The 23,332-nt window shown below is 39.6% G+C and overlaps 1 protein-coding gene across 10 annotated transcripts in view; it reads right to left on the reverse strand.

The window, feature by feature from the left end:
* RUBCN (rubicon autophagy regulator) overlaps nucleotides 1-23,332 on the reverse strand; it is a 55,754-nt gene that overhangs the window by 12,524 nt on the left and 19,898 nt on the right. For 5 of the 10 annotated variants that reach the window (XM_016135225.2, XM_036219042.1, XM_016135220.2 and 2 more), the window contains exons 3-13: nucleotides 15,022-15,105; nucleotides 13,369-13,528; nucleotides 12,639-12,745; nucleotides 11,275-11,431; nucleotides 10,110-10,643; nucleotides 8,714-8,758; nucleotides 6,553-6,648; nucleotides 5,737-5,852; nucleotides 4,801-5,011; nucleotides 4,196-4,297; nucleotides 1,672-1,746 (exon numbers count right to left, since the gene is read on the reverse strand). In XM_016135225.2, coding sequence (XP_015990711.2) covers nucleotides 1,672-1,746; nucleotides 4,196-4,297; nucleotides 4,801-5,011; nucleotides 5,737-5,852; nucleotides 6,553-6,648; nucleotides 8,714-8,758; nucleotides 10,110-10,643; nucleotides 11,275-11,431; nucleotides 12,639-12,745; nucleotides 13,369-13,528; nucleotides 15,022-15,105 — 1,687 coding nt within the window. The remainder of the gene's footprint in view (nucleotides 1-1,671; nucleotides 1,747-4,195; nucleotides 4,298-4,800; nucleotides 5,012-5,736; nucleotides 5,853-6,552; nucleotides 6,649-8,713; nucleotides 8,759-10,109; nucleotides 10,644-11,274; nucleotides 11,432-12,638; nucleotides 12,746-13,368; nucleotides 13,529-15,021; nucleotides 15,106-23,332) is intronic. The other 5 variants (XM_036219036.1, XM_036219038.1, XM_036219040.1 and 2 more) reach the window with 5 other exon arrangements.

Below are 23,332 nucleotides of genomic sequence, written 5' to 3' on the forward strand. Positions count from 1 at the left end.
ATAAAAATGTTCTAAAAACAGATTGCAGTGATGGTCGCACAACTTTGTAAATTTACTACAAAGTATTATACACTTAAAGAGGGTAAATTTTTATATGCGATTACACCTCAGTAAAATCGTTTTTAAAAAGAAATGTTGATGAATACAAAGCTTTCTATGAATAAGCTTTCTATGACCACAAGGTTTATATCTACTTTATTGCTAGGAGGAAGTAACTTTCAAATCTATTTCCTTCAGAAATACTTCTGCTCCATATTGTCTACTCAGGCTCTAAGAAATGTGATTACATTAAGCAGAGTATTACAATATGCAAAGTATTTATCACAATGTCCACAATATGATACTTAAGTAATTTTCCCAAGGATGCTATGGATTCTGATAATTTTCCTATGATAGTATCCCAAGAAACTCTCCAATAGCATAAATCACTTAAGATGATCAAAAAGAAACACGTTTGTAAACCTCTAGACATGATCAAACAGATTGCTAATGAAAGTATGACACTTTTTAGAAAGAATCTGGTACTCGTAATAAACTTGATTAAAGACCAGAAACATGAAAAAAGAACAGAAAGCAATAAGGAACTGTAGTGAAAAATGAATTGTATATTCTACTTTGATAATTGGGACTCTGCATGCACAAAGAAGATAAAACAAGTCACTACTTTTAAGAGAGGCTTGATCTGATAGCTTTCCCCCAAGACTCCACAATGTGTTGGCCACAAGAAAAAGTTTTTTAATTGAAAAAAATGTTTCATATTCTTGATGTATTAAAAAAGCTTTAAAGTTCCCAAATAGGCGAAGAAAGGATGCTAAGAAGACTAAATAAAGGTATGCCTTATGGTTAAAGTGGGTGGAGTCAATAAATGCAACAGCAAAGGGCTGTGGTTATAAACACATTAGAAACCAGTTAAAAAGTGGCTTAAGATAAGTACTTCTCAAGTAAGAGAAGACTATGTTAGAATAAATTATAACAGTTCAGGAGTAGAGAAAAAGGTAACTAATCACTTTTATTTCTCTAAATCTTGATCTAATCTTACATAATTTTTTCAAATTCTAGTAGCTGACAATATTAACAGTAAAACTTAACTGTTTAATAGAAAGTCCTGAGTTTTGTTGTTTGTGTGTAAAGCCATTTTGAGCAGAAATGGCTTTACACACAAACAACGGAAAGCATACTTGTTTGGATTTAGAAAGCAATTACTAAAGCCAACAGCACTAAATCCTAATTGTATACAAAGTACCTAGAGGAGAGAGCTTTCTGAGAGATGGCTCTGAGAATTCAAAACTCTTAAAGAGACACTAAATTTCATACCATTCTGACTTTTGCTGTCTGGATGGGTTTGAATTGAAATTTCTTCACCTAACCATTCCTTTTTAAACTGTATACTACTTCCGTCAGTCATAATGACCACTTAGTTTATAAGTATCACTGTAGGGAAAGATTAACAAGGACAATCTCAGTGAGGAGGACTGTTGGGGGTTATATGAGGAAGAAGAAAATGAGTATTGTTTCTGGATAGCTTACGCCTAGTTTTTCCCAGCTAGTTCTCTAAATACTATAGTCCTTGTAACCTTGACAAGTATCACACAATAAACTACATATAAAGGCTGGTGCAAACATTCACACGCATGCATGTATGAGCACACCCACGCTTCCAGCACAGGCTACCTGAAAACATCGAAGCCATTGACACTGAGAGTCCATTCTTTGACATGTGAGTCAGGTTAGATCCTTCGCTACCATCTGTGTAATAATTATAAAAGTGGGCCCTTTAGTACTTAGACAGGAAGTAAATCAAAGAGAATGACAGTTCTAGACATGTTCCTGGAATCAGGACTTGACTTAAGCTCCAAAAGACAAACTACTTTTAGGAACCTATACCTATAGTTTTACTACTCACTATAGCTTTGATTCTCAACAACAGGAGGATTTTGCCAGATTTGCTATCTGGCAATGTCTGGAGACATTTTTGATTGTCATCGTTGTGGGACAGGGTGGGTGTGCTATTGGCATTTAGTGGGTAGAGGCCAGGATGATGCTAAACATTCTACCATGCACAGGATAGCCTACCATAGCTAAGAATTATCTGGGCTAGAGTTTGAGAAACTCTGCCCTAAGGTCTTTTCCTTCAAGGATTTCTGTTCTGATGAGTTAACTGATTAAATATCTCTTCTGGGCCCACTGCAGCAACAGTTTCCAACCAGAGGGTGATTTCATGCCACCCCCAGGCAGACTATTTCAAATTTGGCTCCTTCTAGATTAAACAGATTATCTTGGCTCCTTGCTTTGCTGCAAGGAACAGACTTATCCAAACCCAGCGAAGCAGCAAGTTTTGAACTTACCTTAATATTACCCTCATAAAATTCTGACTGTTGATCCCGAGAGAGGGCAGAACCTTTTTTATTTTCTAATTTGAAGATCAAATGAATCAAACAGTAGTATAATAAAAAATATATTGGTTTTTGCCCCAATTCCTGACACAGAGCTCCTTAAGCCCTTGGAATTTCCTAAGTGATAGGAATGTCTTTTATTATCCATAATGAGCCACTTTTCATTATATCTGAGTTTATGCTAACAGGAAGACTTTCAGGGCACCTAGACAGCTTCAGGTCAGAGCTTGTTGCCAGATGAACTTTTAGCCCTATATCCAATCTCCTGGAAGGGGAGAGGGGCTGGAGACTGAGTTTAATCACCAATGGCCAGTAATTTAATCACTAGTGCCTACATAATGGAACCCTGAAAAAAACTCACAATGATAAGGTTTGGGGTAGCTTCCTGGTTGATGAACAGACTGGTGTACTGGGAGCGTAGTGTACTGACTCCATGAAGACTGAGGTTTCTGGGCTTGGGACACTTTGGGACCTTGTGATACATACCTCTTCATGTATAGCTATTCATTTGTATCCTTTACAATAAACTGTGATTGTAAATATAGTGCTTTTCTGAGTTTTGCGAGTCATTCTAGCAAATTATTGACTTGGTGGGGAGCCAAGGGAACTCTTGAATTTGTAGTTGGCTGGGGAGAAGTGCAAGGAGCCTGGTGACCCCATTTGTGGCTGGCATCTGAAGTGGGGTAGTTTCATGGGATTGAAAACTTAAGCTGTGGGGTCTGTGCTAACACCTGGAGTTAGTGTAAGAACTGAATTATAGAATATTTGGTTGGTCTCAGAAAATTAGAGAACCATTGTTGGAAAACCACATACAAACAAAAAAAAAATGGAGTTTTAAAGTGACTACTATTATCATGAATAGGTATCAGATACTTTAAGGAGAATACAGAAGACGGACTTCCTAGAAACCTAGAAAAACGTGTAAAAATTATATTTCTGCATGGGGAAGAAACCCGGCTACCACACCTGGAGGTCTGTGCAGGTGAATGGGTTCTCTAGACTGATGTAAACAGGAAATCAGAGCCTCATCTAATAAAATATTCATCATCATCTTACAATGGAGAATTACAAATATAATTCACTTCTATAATAAAATTACTCTGGGTTTCAACCATGGGGGAAAGCTTATGTCCCTGAACTGTTTGCTGTTGTTGTTATTGTTGTACTGATGAGAACTTGAAGAAATCTATGATTTGTAGGAATGGATTAACCCTTTAACTATGGGTTAGCCTAATTTAACACACCTGCTTTCCCAGATTAAAACCCTTCCTCTTCTCTATGCAGATCCTTAACAACAGGCACAAGAGTCTGCAAGCAACTTACCTAGCTCTACTTTGTAAACTTTTTTTCCTTTTTTGCTTTTATTCCTCCATGACTTTTTCTCCTTTTCTCCTTTTAGGATTGTAATAAAGATCCTTTTAAACACCTTGAAACAATTTTAGTTGTGCTATAGAATACGAAAGAATAGGATTCTCATTTCACATAGGTATGGGCCAGCCCTATGCCCTTAGCAGGAGGAATCAGGGTAAGAATCCAAGTGAACGGTGCGATGAGGAAGAAATATCAGGGTGACTTCAACAGCCAACCCGCTCCACCTGGAACACTTTCTTTCAGTGTTATTTTTGGCTTAAATTTTAAAGGGTTGTTGTTTTTAGCAAAAGAGGCTAACCCTTACAATAACTAACATTCCATAATGGACCATATTGAAGGTCCCCTACTTAAGAAAAGCTTCTCAGCCTATGATTCTAAATCGAAATAAAAGGGTAATGAAAACTCCCTTGAAATAAACTGTCACTTCTTACCTTGGATTTCAACTTCATCAACCTCATCAGCAGAGCCAGAATCAGAGAACTGTGCCGAATCACGTGAACTGAACTGGGAGCTGCTGGAAGTGACCCGAAAGCCTGCTCCATTAAAAAAAAAAAAAAAAAAAAAAAAGTTGGGGAGGGAATAAACAGGACAGAAAGACATCTCCTACTCCTTCTAGGGTCACAACGAAAGGGACCTGGCACAACTTCAGTAGAGAAATAGAACCTTGGCTGGGGAAGTGGAAACTAGTTCTTGTGACTGGTTGATATCCATTTTATTCATGAAATTTAGAAAGTTTCACATAAATACAAAGTACAACTATCTGTGAAGTGAATCTAGGACCAATGGTCTTAGCGCTCATATTAGAAACATGTTTTGGAAGATATTTCTGAAGTGGGAAATGGATGAAATCTAGGTCTCTGGTCTGGTAGGAAAAAAAATACAGAACAACATAGAAAATCTTTCTGACAGAGGAATGACCCCTGGCTTGGTTATCACATTTCAAATTAAGGGGGAAATAAAGAAAACTTCTGAGGCACCAAGTCTTATCCTGAAGCCCGGAAGAAGCGGGAACGGAGGTGTTCACAGCCTCACTCACTTCCATGCTCAGTCTCCTGGTACACGGGGAGCATATTCTTGGTGCGGATCTGCTGGCGACGAAGGCGGATCTTTTGCTTCAGTTCTTGGATCTCTCTATCACTGTCTTCCCCCTCCTCTTCCTCCTCTTCTAGACACTGGCTCATCATGTTGCACTTCATTAGTTCAATGGCAGCAATTAAGGATTCTGAGATGCTGAAGTGGGCATTCTCCTGGGGGAAGGAAAGCACCATAGAAGTTGCCTAGCAAAGGGCTAGAGATATTGTATGCCTCACTGATTATAATGTTGGAAAACAGGTTCCAAGACATGCACTGCTTTTATTCAAAATGCCCAGGGAAAACATACACTTCTACTATAAGGAAAGCTGATGGTCAAAAAAACCTGTCCTCTGTTCTTTTTGCTCTCATATCTGTCTGTACCTGGCCTTCCTGCCCTACTTTCTACATAAAAATATGACAGAGAAGAAGTCCACAATTTCATATCAGGGTCTTTTCTAAACCCATATACCTGTACATAAAGTATTAAGGTAAATATGATGTCTCAAGATAAAGTGCTTGGTAAGTTATAAAACGATACAGGGACATTATTTATTACATATCTAAGCCTTAAAACGAAATATAGAAGCTGATTCTGGAAATATATAGTTTTTCCCTAAGGTTCCAGGGGTCACAGAAACAAAAACGTGGCTAAAATTCAATGCTTCTCTACCTAAGGCAGCTTCTAAGACAAAAATCAGTAATATTTTTGGACTTAATAAAGAGCATTTACTCCCTCAGGAGTTCTCCAGAGATTGAATTTGTTGAGCTTATCTTCCGTGTAGTCTGTACTCATGCTACTGCTGTGCACCCAAGAGCTCTTTAGAACAAATGTCACCACAGCCCCTCAGGCCAGATTTCCTGACTCACGGGCTCTTTGGTAGTTCCTTAGATTCCTCACCTTTTCCAGGTCAGCACAGCTGCCAAAGTCTTGTTCAGACAGGTAGCTGATAAGGGACTGTCCTTCTGAAGGTCTTCGGAACATGCCTTCCCCTGAGCACAGGTACTGACCACCCTCTGTGGGGAAAATGGAATGTGGATGTGAAAAGCGCTGACTTAAAAAACAAATCTGTAACAGTCAAGCTTCTTTGAGAAGTCTGATGATTTTACCACTAAAGATGCTCTCAAGTTTTCCCAGGTAACAGGTTGGAAAGAAGATATCTACCTTCTAAAGGAATGTCTCTGAATCTCAGGATCGTAGAGCACTAAGCCTTTTGGTTAAAGAATGGTGGCATGAATGGAGAGAGCTTGGAGACAATTCTCTTAGCACCTTTATTTAAGACAACATATTTGCTCTCCTACCACACAAAAAAGAAAACAAAAAACCTGTGCCAAGAGTCACACAAGAAAACAAATGGCTTCCTCCTGTGGATGATTTCCATGTGGAGCTTGTCTTTTGCTAATTAAGCCCAGACACTCAAAGGCCTCTTTCCAAGGTCCCTCTCACCCACTCAGAGAGCCATTCCACCAGGCTCAACATTCATGGTGATAACACCCACAGCATAAGAGAGGGTGGGACCCCTAAGTCAGAGAGGAGAAGAAAAATGGCAGGGTAATATGATCTCTAGTACAGGGGTTGAAAATGATGGGAGAGTGAGACTGTATGGTATGTACCCTCCACATAGCTGAGATGAGAGCCACGCAGCTCAGAGCTTAGCAGGCACAAGGGGAGAGCAAAGACACAACTGCAGCCCTAGCCTTCCTAGTACTCACTTACCATACTCCATGTACAGAGAGCTGGGTGTGCTGACTTCACTGCTTGGGCCAGAGTAGGGTAAGTGGCCTCTCAACTTCGACTTATCATTGCAGGATTCTAGTGTCAGTGACCACCAGGGAGTAAAAACACACATACCAGGTGAGCAACAGATACATTCCCAACTTTGGATTTTCAACATTTAACTGCTCCCATTCCCAATGCCCTCCCAAACAGGAGAGAGGCGGCACACCAACAGGGAACAACAGTCCAAGAATGCAGGAACACATGGGGAGGAAAGGAGATGGGAAGTCAGTATGTTCTAAGGGAAAAAGAAAAAACATGACCTAGAATGCAACACAAAGGTGAAAAAGAATCAAATCAAAGTGAATTCATGAAGTAGTTCTCTTTTCTTCCATCTTCTTACCAAATGTTCCAGGTATATTAGCCAACTTCTACCCTCTTGACAAACCAATATATAAAACAGTCCTCACATGGTAAAACAAAGATAAGCACATTGAAACTTTTCTGACAGCGTGACACTAGGTTTTAAAACAATATAGAAGAGTTAAACTCACTAAGGAAATACTAGGATATAGCTTCTCCTGGACCTGCAATGTAAATTTGTCATACCTCCAAATTTAACTCACTTCTGAACTGGCAGAAGTTTAAAATAAAATCCAGCAATGTCTCTCAAAGAAGCATAAGACAATGCGAGAGAAGCCAAGGATGATGGCCTTGTGACCAAAGGACTGTAGGCCCAGCCTTATTGGAGAAGGAGATTGCAAGAGAAGGCTGGCAAAGTAGGCAATGCATGGGGTAGAAGTTTTCGAGAACACTAAAAGTTGGGTGTGGAGAAATAGTAGCAGGCAGGGCTCACAGGAAATGAGAAGGTGATAGTCTTCAAAGGAAAATACAGAATTCTAGTGTAAAAGCAGGTGGATGCCTGAGAAATAAGCAGGATGCTCAGGAAGAAAGAATGATTGAGCTGCATCCAACCCATTTCCCTGACAGATGATGCTAACTTGTCAGCTTCTCCTCTCACAAAATATGTTACTATGTGGTGAGAGATAACTGTGTTCTCCTTGGGCCTCAAAAATTTTTGGTGGTCCTGAGTGGGCCCTGCTCCTCACAACTGAACTGAAGGCAAACCAGTAGTCACCATGGTGACCTGGTAAGAAACCATGACTTGGAAGGGACCTCTGAGGTCCCCAGGCAAACTCAGTGTACAACACCAACTCCAACAACAGCACCCTATTCCTTTAAAACATCTAAAGGCCATCCAGCCTGTGCTTACTGAGTTCACTACCTCCTGATGCTGCCCATTTAAATGAATAGCTCTAATTCTTAGAATTTGCTCATATTCACTGGGAATCTGTCTTTTTACAATTTCTCATCTCCTTGAGAAGAACAACGCTCTTCTAAATGGTGGTCTCACAGACTTGTTCCCCTTTAATCTTCTCTGTTCCAAGCTAACATACCTAGTGGCTTCACCCATTACCAGGAGACCATAGTTTTCAGTCCTCCCTCACCACGCTGTCTTGCAGACACATCCAAGTGTTAATACCTCCATGCATTATAGTATGCAGAGTGGAACACAATATTCAGTCTGAATACCATTATGAAAACCAAAGAACCAGACTAAGTCACTAGAAAAATCCTACATAATGACTGGAATGAGGGGTGGGGAGAAACTTAGAGCGGAAGGAAGATGGGTGAAAGAAAAAGGAAACAAGGGACTCTAGGAAAGGCAAAAGACATGCATCCACATCCAAGATCACAGAAAGGGAAGAAAATACATTCTGGTGTTAATTCAAGGAAAACAAAGTAATCCATACCAAGTACTCAATTTTAAGACAAATTGTGCCATGATTCATCATGATGCCTTAGACAAATAGCAGACCTCAGTTTCATCTTTGGGCAAACAGGACTGACAAGTCTTGACAGTGCCTCCCAGAAGCAGTTGGGAGACTGAATGAAGCATAGGGAAGTCATGGCAGAAAAGATATTTATGCAAAATATTGCTGCCATTTTACAGACAGATCCAAACATCTTAGCAGGACCTAACTAGCTAGACTTGATTTGACACCAGAATGGAAAAGGAGGTTCTGAACTGAGCAAGTTGGTCACAGAGGGGCAGAAGGAAGAGGAGGTGGCACACAGAAAGGAGGACTGGCTCCCAAACCTGCAATAGGATCTTCAACTATAATGGTGATATTCCTGGGGCCTCCTGTATGTAGAGAGACAGGTGTAGAGTCCAGACAGAAGGAATGAGAATAGAGAGAGTGAGAAAAAGAGTGTCCTTTGATCTAGCAGATGTGGGGATTTACCTTTCCGGAGGGAACCCTGTGCTGAAGAAGGGATGACTCATACAAAAAGCTGCATGTGGCCCACACTCCCTCACACCCTTGTTGCTTAGGTTTTCTCTGGCTCCCTTTGCCAATGCAGGTTGCTGTGGTTTCTGATATCCAAGTGGATTCAAGAGTGGGGGCAGGGAATTATTACATGCTCAAAGACCAGTGGCCCAGAGTACAGGAGATATCAGGCCTGCAGCAGATCTAACCCTAGCACTCGTCACATCTAAGAAAGCTCATGGGAAGACAGGCTTTGATCTGGAAAAATTTTTTTTCTAAAGAGTTCCAATAAACCAAACCACATTCTTCACAGAAAAACGGAGATAAAAGTTTGCCATTCAGAAATTTCAGATGATGGCATCACCTTTCTAGGAATTACAAAGAGAAATCAGTGGCAGCTCTGGTTGCTCAAGGAAATTTCCTTTATGTTCTTAATTTTTAAAATTTATTTGTATGTTTTATTTCTGGGGCTTTCCCACATAGAAGTTGCTTTGGGCACAAAGGTCCATGTTATACTGGATATTATAGAGATTCTCTTACAAACGAAACCCAATCAAAGCCTGCCAGACACCAACAACCCAGAAAAGATGGCAGGAAGACGGCAAAAGCAATGAGACCCACCTTCCCTGTGCCTAGGGTGCTCTCTGCTACTAGCAGCTGGTGTTTGTGTGAGGAAGGTGTCAGTGGCCAGGGCCTCCTTACCTGCCTTTCAACCTGAATTAGCTATACATAGTCAGCCCCACCTACTTGCTTACTAGGTTTCATCGCCCCACATTCACTATATCTGTAGTTTTAAAGAGGAAACCCTAATATCACTTTGCCTTTCTCATATTGGTAACACATCCTGATCAAACTTCTCAGGAATCACAGGAAAGGGAAGAATTTAACAGGGTTATTTTAAAAACTTATTATTATTTCCCGTGTCTGAAAGATACATTTAAAACTTGAACTCTGATGAGTCACACTCTGCTCTAATGCTAAAGAACTAGTAAAAGAATACAGGAAAGCATTTACTATTTAGCAATGCATAAAAGAACAAACAAATATTCTCAGAGAGATTCCTTGGTTATCCATATTATATTACTAACTTCTCTCTTTTGTTGTAAGTAGGATGCCATCATGTCATCCAAAACATAACTTCTCTGTCATTTGAAGACCCTTAATAAAAAACTGTCCCTAAATTCAGGAGGCCACCTTACTAATTAGAGGCTGGTGATTATCATTTACCTGGGGCTCCTCTGGAGACAATGTTGGTGTCCGAGTGGGAGCGAGTATGGTTCTTTTTTGTTCCACTGGTGACAGTGAGTGTCTGCCCCTCTGAGAAGCTGGACCTGCGAAGGACACTGGACAGCTGGCTCTGCCCACCTCCCTCTTGGTCCACTAGGGAAGAAGCAGCAGAATCTGCTTTCTGGGAACTGCTGGAGGAGAATAAATTGGAGCTGCTGCTCTCAGCATTGCTGCTGTGACTCTGACAGCTGGTGGTGCGGCCTCGGGAGTCCAGATTGCCAATGGCCAAGTACTCAGGCCCCTCACTGGCATCACTTGGGGAATCATTCTGGCTGCTAACCCATGATGATTCTACGGGGCTGGTCGGAGTGCTGGAGCTCATCTCATTTGGGGTTGAGGGGGAATCCCTGGCTAACACAGAGATTGGAAGCAGAGGGGCTTGGATGGTTTGATCCTCTGCTGAGGAGACATCCGCTCTGCTTTCTTGAGGTCTCCGGGATGGGCCAGAGAGTGAAAAGGAAGTAGATCTTCTTTCTAGGATATAAACAGAAAGGGGAGGGAAAGGTGAACTGGAAGCCTTTGGTATATAAAGGGCTTTTCCACAACTAAGGATCAAACTCCCTGTATCATTACTGGGTGCCCAGGGTTCATGGTGTCACATCAGAAGAGGTAAGTCATTGAAATAAGGAAAAAATTACTTAGAAGCAGCTAAGCTAAGAGCATGAGTTCTTGACACAGTGGCTTCATGGCTTATTAGTATGCATTCCTCATCTGTAAAACAAGCAGATAATAACACCTACCCTACAGGGACTATCTTGAGGATTAAATGAGATGATACATATAAATGGATTACAACAGAGCCTGGGACATGGTAGGCATTCAATAAATGTTAGCTATTATTGCTGGAATGTCTCTTTGGCAATGTAGATTAGAAACCCAAGGGAATCTAAAAACATCTCTTTCCTCTGTTTCTTTAATGATTCCACTGAATTATCTTAGGTTCATTGCTATATACCTTTTAAAGATGTCCATTATTAAGACATGAAGTTTGGCAAACTGCATCAACCCAAGGCTCTATCTATATCCAGCCTGTGGGCACCCACAAAGTCCTCTGCTTTCCAAGGCTGAAGATACATGTCACGACTACCCCATACTGCCCCCATACCTGGTCCATGGTTGGGTACGGATTGCTGGAGGCTAGAGAAGGACCCAAAGTAGGAATGCTGAGCATGGCTGGTTGGAGGGGTGTATGTGGAACCAGGCAGAGCTGTCAGGCTCTGGCTCTTTGTCACCAGCAGCGGACTCTCATGCTTTCTGGCAAACTATAAAAAAAAAAATGTCAGAGTTAAGGATAAAGGCCCTCTGAGGAGGGGCACTCGGCACTACAGAAACACTGATAGAAGCCAGCCTTTGGCAGCCAGCTTGGACTGCAGCCAGAGCCTATAGACACAACATAGCTACTCCCAAGTAGATGACACAACTTTGAAACCTCAAAGTCCTACCACATACCACAGCTTCTGCCACGGGAATCCTAGATGACCAAACCAAAGTGCTTAAGACTATGCACATGGAGTCAGAAGTCACACTGTAATTCAAATCCATGCCCTATTACTTAAAAGCTATTTGGTCCAAACTTTGGGCAAGCGACCTATCTACTCTGTCCCTCAGTGGCCTCCTACCTTATGGAGTTGTGAGAATTAAATGACATGATGCATGAATTATGCATAGCACTATGTCTGACGCATACAAAGTAATCAATAGATGGTAACTAAGAATAAAAATTTTTAAATCAGGATAGGGGATCTCTCCCTAAAAGGAGTAGGGACTGTGATTCCATTCTACCTGAACAAAGCACTGATATTAGTAATGAAGTGAGGGAATTGGAGAGTTAATAATAAGCAACATCAACCAAAAAAATTCTCTTTATATTTCAAGGACAAAAATGATCCAGCACAACACTAGTCCATACTATGTCCGATGTTATAAATTCTACTCCTTATCAAAATCATTCTTCTTCTCTCCAGCTCTTTTGGCAACCCTGCCCTTACTCAGACTAAGGATTTAAAAAACGTTTAAGCAGGAGTCCCCAACCACTGATCTGCGGACTGGTACCGGTCCGTGGCCTGTTAGGAACTGGGCCACAGACCAGAAGGTGAGTGGCGGGGGAGTGAGAGAAGCTTCATCTGAATTTGCAGCCGCTCCCCAGCACTAGCATCACTGCCTCAGCTCCACCTCAGACCATCAGGCTTTAGATTCTCATAGGAGCACTGGTTCCTGGTACCAAAAAGATTAGGGACTGTTGGTTTAAAGAAACAGACTCTTCCCACCTCAAAGAGACCTAAGCTCAGACTTTTTACTTTAATAGGTACTTAAATGTACCTCCCCTTCTTCTCTAAGTATTTTTTTTTTTAAAGTAAAGCCTTTCAGTTCACAACTGCCTAAGTGAAGAAGTAGCTGGCTATGGAGGGTTACATCCTGGTGAGGTCTAGGAGGCCAGCACAGACACAGATAATTTCTTGCCCCCTTTACCATAGATGCATCGATCTGAGCCAGAAGGCGGGGGTTGTTCTGTTCCACTGCTTCTAGGCATTGGAGCATGGCCGTGACGTGGGCATCGCTTAGCAGGAAAGCAGTATCTGGGGAGAGAAAAGCTATCACAGTGATGGAGCCCAGTAGGGAGAATTTTATCTTCCCTGTATGACCCTGGAAGCAGCTCAGGGAAGGAGAGAGAGAAAAGGTGAAAATGACTTGAGAAGAATCACGCCACTGTAGAGAGAAAGGGAGCCGGGTACAAATAAAGTGCAGAAGAGTCTCAGTCATGTGCAGTATAGCAGAGGCCAGGACAAGAGGCTTCAAAGTCAGGAAGACCCATATTTGAATCCTGGATGTGGGTGACTTTAGCCAAGTTACTAACCTTCTTGAGCTTTGCCTCCCTGATTGGAAAACAGGGATATTAATACCCAACTCTCAGGGCTGTTGTTAAAAGTATATGTATAAAGAGTATATAGCAGTGATTGAAATATAGAAACTCAGTAAATAGTTATTCTTATTGGTTTGTGTATATGGAAATAGGGAAATAAAGTTTGTGTATTATGTGGAAAGTAAAAGAGAAGACTAGCTATGTGTTTCTGACTGGAACCTCTATGGAATCAAGTAAAAGTATGACACCCCGGGGTAAGAGTGAGTCTATAAAGGAAGAGTAAAATGGAAAACAATGAGGAAGTATATGAAACAACCTGGCTAAGTGACCTCTACTTACCTGTGTAGAATTTTCTGATATACTGTCTATCCCCGAGCAGAGGTCGGAGCTGGGCTGAGAGACAGTGGCACTGCAAGCTATGCTGCAGCCACAGCTCTGCAATGACATGCTCACTCACACCATCAGTGCTGCTCTGGCCATTCTCATGCAGGTTGATGAACTAGAGGCAAAAAAGGATAAGTTGAAACATGTATACTGGTAGATACAGCAAGACTGAGACCTAATGATCTGAGAACTAAATAGAGACAGGTTAAAAGGAAGCAAATCAGAGATACGTTTCCTCCAGCTAGCATCTAGAGGTTAGGTGAGGAAGGAGAGGGAAGGAAGGGATTAATAGCCTTGTTGCTAAACTGGGCCACTGGAGAGGGACTAAGCAGCTACATCTGTCTCTTTTCGTTCTAACTCCAAAGAGGCATCTATTTTGGGGTATTTAGAGGAAGGGTAAACTTGACCTCTTGCCTTCTCTCACAGAGTCCTCTATTTCAGGTGGCCTTCATAAAAGAATGCAAAAAAAAAAAAAAAAAACCTGGAGGAAAGGATTTAGAAAAAGTGCCACCAAAAGATTCTTCACCAAAAAGAAGCCATCTGAGCACCTCTTTTTGGCTCTAGTCATAGCATTCTCTATTTGGAATCTCCTTCTACTTAGCTATTTCTGAAAGCAAGGTCTCAGTATCCCAGGATCAGTGCAACAAACTGCAATTTCAGGCAGCTTCTAAGAGGAAATGACTACAGCAATATATTTTAGAAAAGGAAGTTAGAGGGGGGTTTGATGGGAAAAATAAAACGAGGACCAAAAAAATCTACATAAGAAGATCAATGGGCTCACCTTTTCTCACAAAAAATGGCTAGTGTGGCACCTTGTTATTTGGTTCCTTGATCATTTATAAACAAATTATTTTTCCTGACATCATCTCAGCAATGAATCCAGCAGTGAGTGGGGTATACATGAAATAAGACTGGCCATGAACCAATAAGTATTAAAGATGGGTGACGGATATTTTGGGGTTCATTACACTATTCTCTTTAATTCTGTTATATATTTAAAATTTTCAACGATAAAACGTTAAATAAATAGATACATAAATTTGGCAGTGAATGATCTGGAACTAGCTGTATAACACTGGCCAAGTCACCTAATCTCCTCTGACTCTATTTCCCTGACTGGAAATCTGCGGTGCTATGCTGAGCTGAGAGAGCAGAAGAGTAGAGTGCTACAGTGGTAGCCAAAGCTGTTAGAAATGTGTCTGGCTCCATTTGACGATAGCTTTCAGAAACCTCACATTTCTTTCTAACTGGTGCATCCTCTTCTCAAAGTTATCAGCATTTCAGTCCCAGTTCCCTAACCACTTCAGGGAACCTTTTGCCATTTGCCCTGGATCTTGAACAGCTTCACTCTGGTCCCATATATGCAGATCTTTTGAAAATAACACAACCTTTTTACTCCGTCCCCAGATGAAAAAAAAAGGGGCCTAGAGCAATAGGTTTGCGAGGCTTATTTTGTAAAGCAAATAATTTCCCCCTCCAAATCAGTCCTCCATGCATAACTTCCTCTCCTCAGTTAACAGGAAACTTGACACATCATCCTTCTAGCCTAGCAGACTCTTCAGATAGAACAACAAACAACAAAGCCTTGTGGTTACCTTCACTTCTTACCTTCTCCACATGAAGGGCTGAGTGGGGACTGAGCCAGCGGATGTCTTTCACGAACTGCCAGTAGTTGGCTTGGCGGCAACACACCTGCAGAGGGAACACATATGGTGAACAAATCACTACCATTTTGAATCAGATTTAGTTCTAGTGTTGACATTCAAAGAGAGAGAGAGAGAGAGAAAAAAAGCATAACTTTCTCTCGCCTGAACAAAGGTTCTCAGAAGCAATCAACGAAATACATATATACATATTCACCTTTTTAAAGGATAAGTGTTTAAAATTATTTTAATTGTTCTTTGGAACAAGGAATACATATATATATAATACAGAAGGTGATACCGTGAAAATCTGTTTTTTACATGTCTCCATCATTCAGTTTCTTAGAAGGTAATTCTCTTTTTTTTCCTCAGCTTTATTGGAATATAATAGACAATTAGTCGCTTGTATTTACATTGTACAATTCAATGAGTTTTTTTTCAATTATACTTGGCATACAATAATATACGAATTTCAGTAGTACAGCATAGTGATCAGAGATCCACATAACTCACAAAGCAATCACCCCACTAAATCCAGTTCCTCTCTTTCCCTTTACATATTCGTTACAACATTATTAATCATCTTCCCCATGCTACACTCTACATCTCCATGTCTATTCTGCAACTCTCCTTTTGTACCTCTTAATCTCTTTGCCTTTTTTTTTGCCATCCCCCAACTCCCCTCCCATCTAGTAGCTCTCAAAATATTCTTGTATCTGTGAGTTTATTTCTGCGTTTGTTGTTGTTGTTGTTGATTTTGTACTTCAGATACCACATATATGTGAAATCATGTGATATTTGTCTTTATCCAACCCATTTCATTCAGTGTAATACGCTCTAGGTACATCGAGGCAATATCTTTTTTCATCCCCTTCCTTTTAGTCTGTGTGTGCCTTTTAATTTGAAGTGAGTCCCTTGTAGACAGCATATGTAGGGGTCTTGTTTTCTTATCCATTCAACCACTTTATCTTTTGGTTGGAGCATTAAATTCTTTTCCATTTGAGGTACTTGTTGGTAGGAATGTAGTCATTACCATTCTTTATTCATGTTTTTGATATATGTTGTTTCTTCTTAAAGAAGTCCCTTCAACATTTCTGTAATACTGGTTTGGTGTAGATAAATTCCCTTAGCTATTTTTGTCTGGGAAACTCTTTATCTGTTCTTTGACTCTAAATGATAGCTTTGCTGGATAAAGTATTCGTGGTTGTAGATCCTGTGTTTTCATCACTTTGAATATTTTGTGCCAAGCCCTTCTGCCCTGCATAGTAACTTTTGAGAAATCAGCTGCCAGTTTTATGGGTGCTCCCCTGTAGGTAACTACTTTTCTCTTGCTGCTTTTAAGATTCTCTCTTTGTATTTAACTTTTGGCATTTTAATTATGATGTGCCTTGGTGTGGGCCTCTTTGGGTTCCTAGTTTTGGGGACTCTGAGCTTCCTGGGATTGTATGTCTATTTCCTTCACCAGGTTAAGAGAGATTTCCATCATTATTCTCCAATAGCTCTTCTAGGTATTGTTTCCCTTCTGGTACCCCTATGACAATGGATAGTTTTACATTTAATAGTGTCCCATAGGCTCCTTAAATTATTATCATAGTCTTGACTTCTTTTATCTTACCATTCTGATTGAGTGTCCTTGGCTTCCCCAGCCTCTTTATAGGTCATTTGATCCTCTTCTTTATTCACTCTGTTTATTCCACTTAATATACTTTTCATCTCAGATAATGTGTTCTTCATTTATGTGTCTGTTTCTATGTACTAAACAAAGCTCTTAAGTCTCATGGTCTTATTGGTGTGACTTTGTGAGGTAGGTGTCCAGTGGCAGTCCTGAGAGGGGTTCAGCTGCAGGCCAAACTTAGCCCAAGCCTATGCCCCTCAAGGGCCATCTGTTAAGAATCAGCAAGCAATCCACAGATGCTATGCTTATAGTTTCCTTAAAAGGCCATGCCAGAAACCACAGTCAGTTGCTAGCAGTGTAAGTCTAGGCGCTGCTCAGCAAGAGGCACCTGACTCGCCAAGGATACACCTGGATGTGGCCTGGGTGGGGCCGCGAGTTGGGGGAAGTGGACTTTCAGTGAATCCTACAGGTAGCATGACCTTTGTTATCTAGTTTGATGATGTCTCTGCTATGGCGGCGCTGAGTCTGTACGCTGGGAAGGGAGGGCTCAAAAGAGGAACAATGGATACCGCCGGCACTTCTGTACAGAGCGAGTCTTGCCTCTGGCCCTTACTCCTACAACTCAGTGTCCCCCAGTAAGTGATGCCTCCTGTGCAGCCCACCCGGCACTGGTGCCCAGAGCAAGCGGGTCCGCCACTGTAAATGTCCGCTTGTGGACACGGTCCCTTTAAGAGGCATCTGCAGCTGCCAGCTGCTGTGCGCTACTATGGACTCTGTCACACTCAGGCGCTCAGACTGGGCAGCCTCACATTCTCGCCCTGTCCTACCTCCTCCCATTGCAGGGTGATTTCTTATTTATCTCTTTAGATGTAGGGCTTCTTCATCTAGGTCCCAAGCAATTTTCCTTTCTGTTCGCTCCTTGTTTCTATCACAATTTTGATTTGGTCACAAGAGGGATGAACAGAGCCTCTATCATCTATACCATTTTTTTCTCTCTCTCCCTAGAAGGTAATTCTTAAAACTAGTGAATAGTTATTTGCTAAAAGTCAGATATAGATATCTTCAATTCTTACTGCAAAATCAATTTAAAAAAGACCTTTTTCCCATGCTGCCTAAGTCAGGAAAGGGCTATATTTACAGTCAAAGAAATATTCAGTCTTAGATAACATAGTCTCACATAGAACTGGCCTGAGCATAACAAAAAGTTTGTATCATGAAAACCTAATTTTTTCTTTTGAGAATCTTTTCTGAGACTACTGGGCATGGGTTAAATTCAAATCTAAATAATTAAAAAAATATAGAACTAGCACAAGTATTATGAGACAGACCAATCGATACAACAAAATAGCCTAGAAAGAGATCTTAAAATATATTAGAACTTCATACATGATCCAAGAAGCATCTCAAAAGTCAATGGACCTCTCACCTAGACTGGAAGGGAGGGAGTGAGAATCAAAAATGTTAGATGAACAGGCTATTTTGCCAATTACAGTCATGAAAGTCTTTAGTATTTTGGCAGCAATGTGGCAGTTTCTGGTCTCTGTTCTGTAGCTTAGTGGATATTTAGTGGCCAGGAATGCGCAGCAGTGAGATATCAACTCCAATATGTCTCCTACCTGTCATGTCTAACTAAATAGCATCTAAACTTGGTTTCCTTTCTTCAGAAAAAAATTTAGGCTAAAATAAAAATGAAATACGGGGACATCACTATAGATCCCATGGACACTACAGAGGAACACTATAAACAAGTCTATGCTCACCAAGTTGATAACCTAGGTGAAATGGACCAATTCCTTAAGACACATAATCTGCCGAAACTCATGAAGAAGAGATATCTGAGTAGGCCTATATCTATTTAAAAAATTCAATCAACAATTAATAACCTTCTAAAACAGGAAACACCAGGCATAGATGGGTTCACTGGTGAATTCTACCAAACATTTAAGGAAGAAATTATACTAATTCTCTAAAATCTCTTTCAGAAGATAGAAGCAGAAGAAATACTTCCCAAATCATTCTGAGGCCAGAAAACCAGAAAAAGACAAGAAAACTATGGAACAATATCTCTCATAAACATAGATGCAAAAATCCTCAACAAATATTAGCAAACCAAATCTAATACTACATAAAAAGAATTATATACCACAACCAAATGGGATTTATACCAGGTACACAATGCTGGTTCAACATTCTAAAATCAACTGCTGTAATCCATCACATCAAAGGTTAAAGAAGAAAAACCACTTGATTATATTAATAGATACACACACACACACACACACACACAAAAGATTTAACAAAATATAACACTCATTTATGATAAAAACTCTCAAAAAACTAGGAATAGAGGAGAACTCCCTCAAGTTGATAAACACCTATAGCGATCATCATACTAATGGTGAGAAGCTCAAAGCTTTTCCACTACAATCAAAAACAAGGCAAATGTCCCTTCTCACCACTACTTTTTAACATCATACTAAAGTTCAAGCAAATTCATAACACAAAAAAAACAAAAAAGGTATATAGATTGGGAAGGAAGAGCTATCTTTGTTCACAGATGACATGACTGTCTAAGTAGAAAAATTCAAAAGAACTTTCTCTCTCTCTCACACACACACACACACCCCTCTACCTCCTGGAACTAATAAGTGATTATAGCAAGGTTGTAGGATACAAGGTTAATATACAAAAGTCAAACACTTCTCTATATATCAGCAATGAACAAATGGAATTCGAAATTAAAAACACATTACCGTTTACATTTGCACACCCAAAAATGAAATAGTCAGGTACAGATCTAACAAAATATGTACAAGATATCTATATGAGGAAAACTATAAAACTCTAATGAAGAATACCAAAGAGCTAAAAAGAGAGATAATCTATGTTCACAGACAGGAAGACTCAATATTGTCAAGATGTCAGTTCTTCCCAATTTGATCTATAGATTCAATACAATCCCAAACAAAATTGCAGCGAGTTATTTTGTGGATATCAACAAACTGATTCTAAAGTTTCTATGAAAATGGAAAAGACCTATTAGCTAACACAATATTGAAGGAGAAGAACAAAAGAATGAAGTTTTTCTTCAAAAAAGACAGACACTGTCTGACTTCAAAACTTACTATAAAGCTACAGTAATCAAGACAGTGTGGTATTGGCAAAAGAACAAATAGATTAGTGAAACGGAACAGAGAGCCCAGAAATAGACCCACATAAATATAGTCAACTGAATTGTACACCTGAAACTTACTGGATTTCATTAACCAATGTCACCATAACAAATACACACGCGCGCGCGCGCACACACACAGAAAGTCAACTGATCTTTGAAAAAAAGAGCAAAGGGAGTCTTTTCAACAAATGGTGCTAAAACTATGGACATCCACATACAAAAAAATGAATCTAGACACAGACCTTGCACCCTTCACAAAAATTAACTCAAAATGAATTACAGAACTAAATGTAAAATACAAAACTAGAAAATAACATAAAAGAAAATCTAGATGACCTTGGGTATGGTGATGTTTTTCCAAATACAAACCGAAGACATAATCTACAAAAGAAAGGATTAATAAGGTGGATTTCATTAAAATGAACTGATAAGCTGGACTTCATTTTCTGCTCTGTGACAATGTCAGGGGAATGAGAAGACAAGCCACAGACTGGGAGAAAATATCTGCAAAAGACAAATCTGATAAAGGAAAGACTATTATCCAAATATACAAAGGACACTTAAAATTCAACAATGAGAAAACAAATAATCTGATTTTAAAAATGGGTCAAAGACCTTAATAAACACCCCGCCAAAGATGGTATATAGATGGCAAATAAACACATGAAAAGATGCATCACATCTTACGTCATCAAAGAAATACAAATTAAAACAACACAATACCACTAGATACCTATTAGAATGGCCACAATCCAGAACAATGCCAACATCAAATGCTGGCAAGAATTTGGAGCAAAAGGAACTTAGTCACTGTTGGTAGCAATATAAAATGGTACAGCCACTCTAGAAGACAGTTTGGCAGTTCCTGACAAAACTAAACACACTCTTACCATATGGCCAAACAATCACATCCCTTGCTATGTACTCCAAACGTAGGTACACACGAAAACCAACACACAATGTTTATAGCAGTTTTATTCACAATTACCAAAACCTGGAAGCAAGAAAGATGTCCCTCAGTAGGTGAATGGATAAATAAACTGTGATACATCCAGACAGTAAAATATTATTCAGCAGTAAAAAGAAATAAGCTATCATGATGTACAAAACACATGGAAGAAACTTAAAAGCATATTACTAAATAAAAGAAGTCAATCTGAAAAGGCTATATACCTTATGATTCCAACTATATGACATTCTGGAAAAGGGAAAACTATGGAGACAGTAAAAAGATGAGTGGTTGCCAGAGGTTGAGGGTAGGGTATATGGTGGGGAGGATTAGTAGATAGAACACAGAGGATTTTTAGGGCAAACTACTGTGTATGCTACTGTAATGGTAGATACATGTCATTACACATTTGTCCAAACCACAGAACGTATAAAACCACGAATGAAGCCTAATATAAATTAGGGACTTTGGGTGATAATGACGTGTCAATGCAGATTCAGTTGTAATAAATGTATCATTCTGGTGAGGAATGCTGATAATGAGAAAGGCTATGCATGAGTGAAGGCAGGGCGTTTGTGAGAAATTTTTGTAACTTCCACTCAGTTTCCTGAGAGAACCTAAAACTCTTCTAAAAAAATAAAGTCTATTAAAAAAAATTTTAGGCTCACTAATGCCCTTCAATAAGCTACTTTTTTATTTTAAAAAAAATGGAAAAGAAATAGATTATTCAACCAACACTGTTGGGAAAATTGGCCAAATTAGAAATAGATCGATTTAGGCATTCTCCACAAACTATATACCAAAATAAATTCCAGCTAGGCTGAAAGGGGGAGGGAAGGAAAAAGGAGGAAAAGGAGAAGGAAGAGGAAGGGGAGAAGGGAGAAGGGAAAAGAAAGGGGGAGGGGAAGAGGAGGAGGACAAAGAAACGTATAAATCTTGTCAGAGCAAAAATATGTAAGGATATTAAATTTCTGAATAGAAAAAATTTTTTTCAATGTATAAAATCACAAGTATATATCAAAAAGGAACAAATAGAGGCACAGATTTTAAATTTCTCTATGTAAAATTTTAAAAGGCATAAATGTTCAGCATTTTTTATAATAGCAAAAAATATGAAAAAATATAAACAGTGAACATTTCTCAGTACGATACCAATTAAATAAATGTGTCTCCACATTTCTAAGCAGCAGAAAAGTGGTTATTAAACATGCCTTGCCTTATGAAAAGACTAAAATATAGCTCAGATACACGCTCTCAGGGAAAATGAAATCTCTCTAAGAATTTGGTCATGATGTTATAGTTTTCCTAAGGCTCTGATTTAAAAAAAAAAAAAAATACAGTTCACATTCCCTAACACATCCTTATGAAAGCAGAGAAGAAAGGACCAGCATGAATCATGGTCTCCCTTCCCCCTCTCCAGGGCACAACACCCAGAATAGCTTCTTGATGACGAAGCAGCAAGACCTTTGAAAGCCTTAATCTTTAGGGAGGAAATGAAAGAAAAAAACAAGTCCTTGACACAGACTTCAATTTTTAGGTCTTTACAAGGCAGAACAGAACAGCGGTGAAATGGATATGAACCTTTTGTTTTCGATTCTTTCCACTACGGCCTGCAGTTGCTAAACTGTGTGTGCGTGTATGTGTGTATGAGAGATCTGCCTGGTTTGCTCTTTCACTATTAATAATACAACTACTATTTTGCAAATGACCATATACTTTAATATTTTTCATTCTGATGACCAGGTGCCTTCATAGATATCATCATTTTAAACAAATATAACAAGGCATGTTAATATTATTTTGCACTTACCAAGCATCTTGCATTTGAGAATTTCATTGACTTTACTATTTCATCATGACACATTTTCTCTTTCTGGCACAGATGGTAATCCTGTTTTGTAATATGGTTAAGTACTGTAGATGACAATGTAATACTGGTAATAGAACCCTTTTCCCATTGAGACACAGGTACTTTTAACCACCAGAAGGCAGTGTCACTAATCTGGTAGTTATTTTGGTCATCAGCCTGGGAAACCTGTATTGAGTTTTTGTAAAACATGTTGGCATAATTCTCAAGTTTCTAACTTGAGAATTACTATTTAAAATGCCACAAATTAGTATTTAAAAAATGGGGGCGGGGGAAGGACAATGTCATAAGAGAAAATAAGTTTGTTTTGGATCATGTTGTGCTTGGCCTATAGGACAGAGAGTCGGATGATAATGTATAACAAACAGCTAGTCTTGTGGATCTGGAGTTCTGCAGCTATGTCTGAGCTGGGGTATTAGTACACAGGTGATAGTTAAAACAATGCAAGTGAATTAAACTGTTTCAGAAAATGCACAAAGTAAGAAGAGATAAGGACACAGGGCAGAACCCCGTTAAAAACTACAATCTAAAAGAAAGAGATTCAAGGGAAAGATACTAAGTAGTGGCCACAGAGGTAGGAGAAGGTATCTATGACATCGGAAGATAATAATGCCAAACACATTAAGGTCTGATGATGGTCAACAGTAAAGAGCATAAGAAGTGTTCAAAG

Source organism: Rousettus aegyptiacus, unplaced genomic scaffold (genome assembly GCF_014176215.1).
Source record: "Rousettus aegyptiacus isolate mRouAeg1 unplaced genomic scaffold, mRouAeg1.p scaffold_m13_p_4, whole genome shotgun sequence".
NCBI classification, from domain to species: domain Eukaryota; kingdom Metazoa; phylum Chordata; class Mammalia; order Chiroptera; family Pteropodidae; genus Rousettus; species Rousettus aegyptiacus.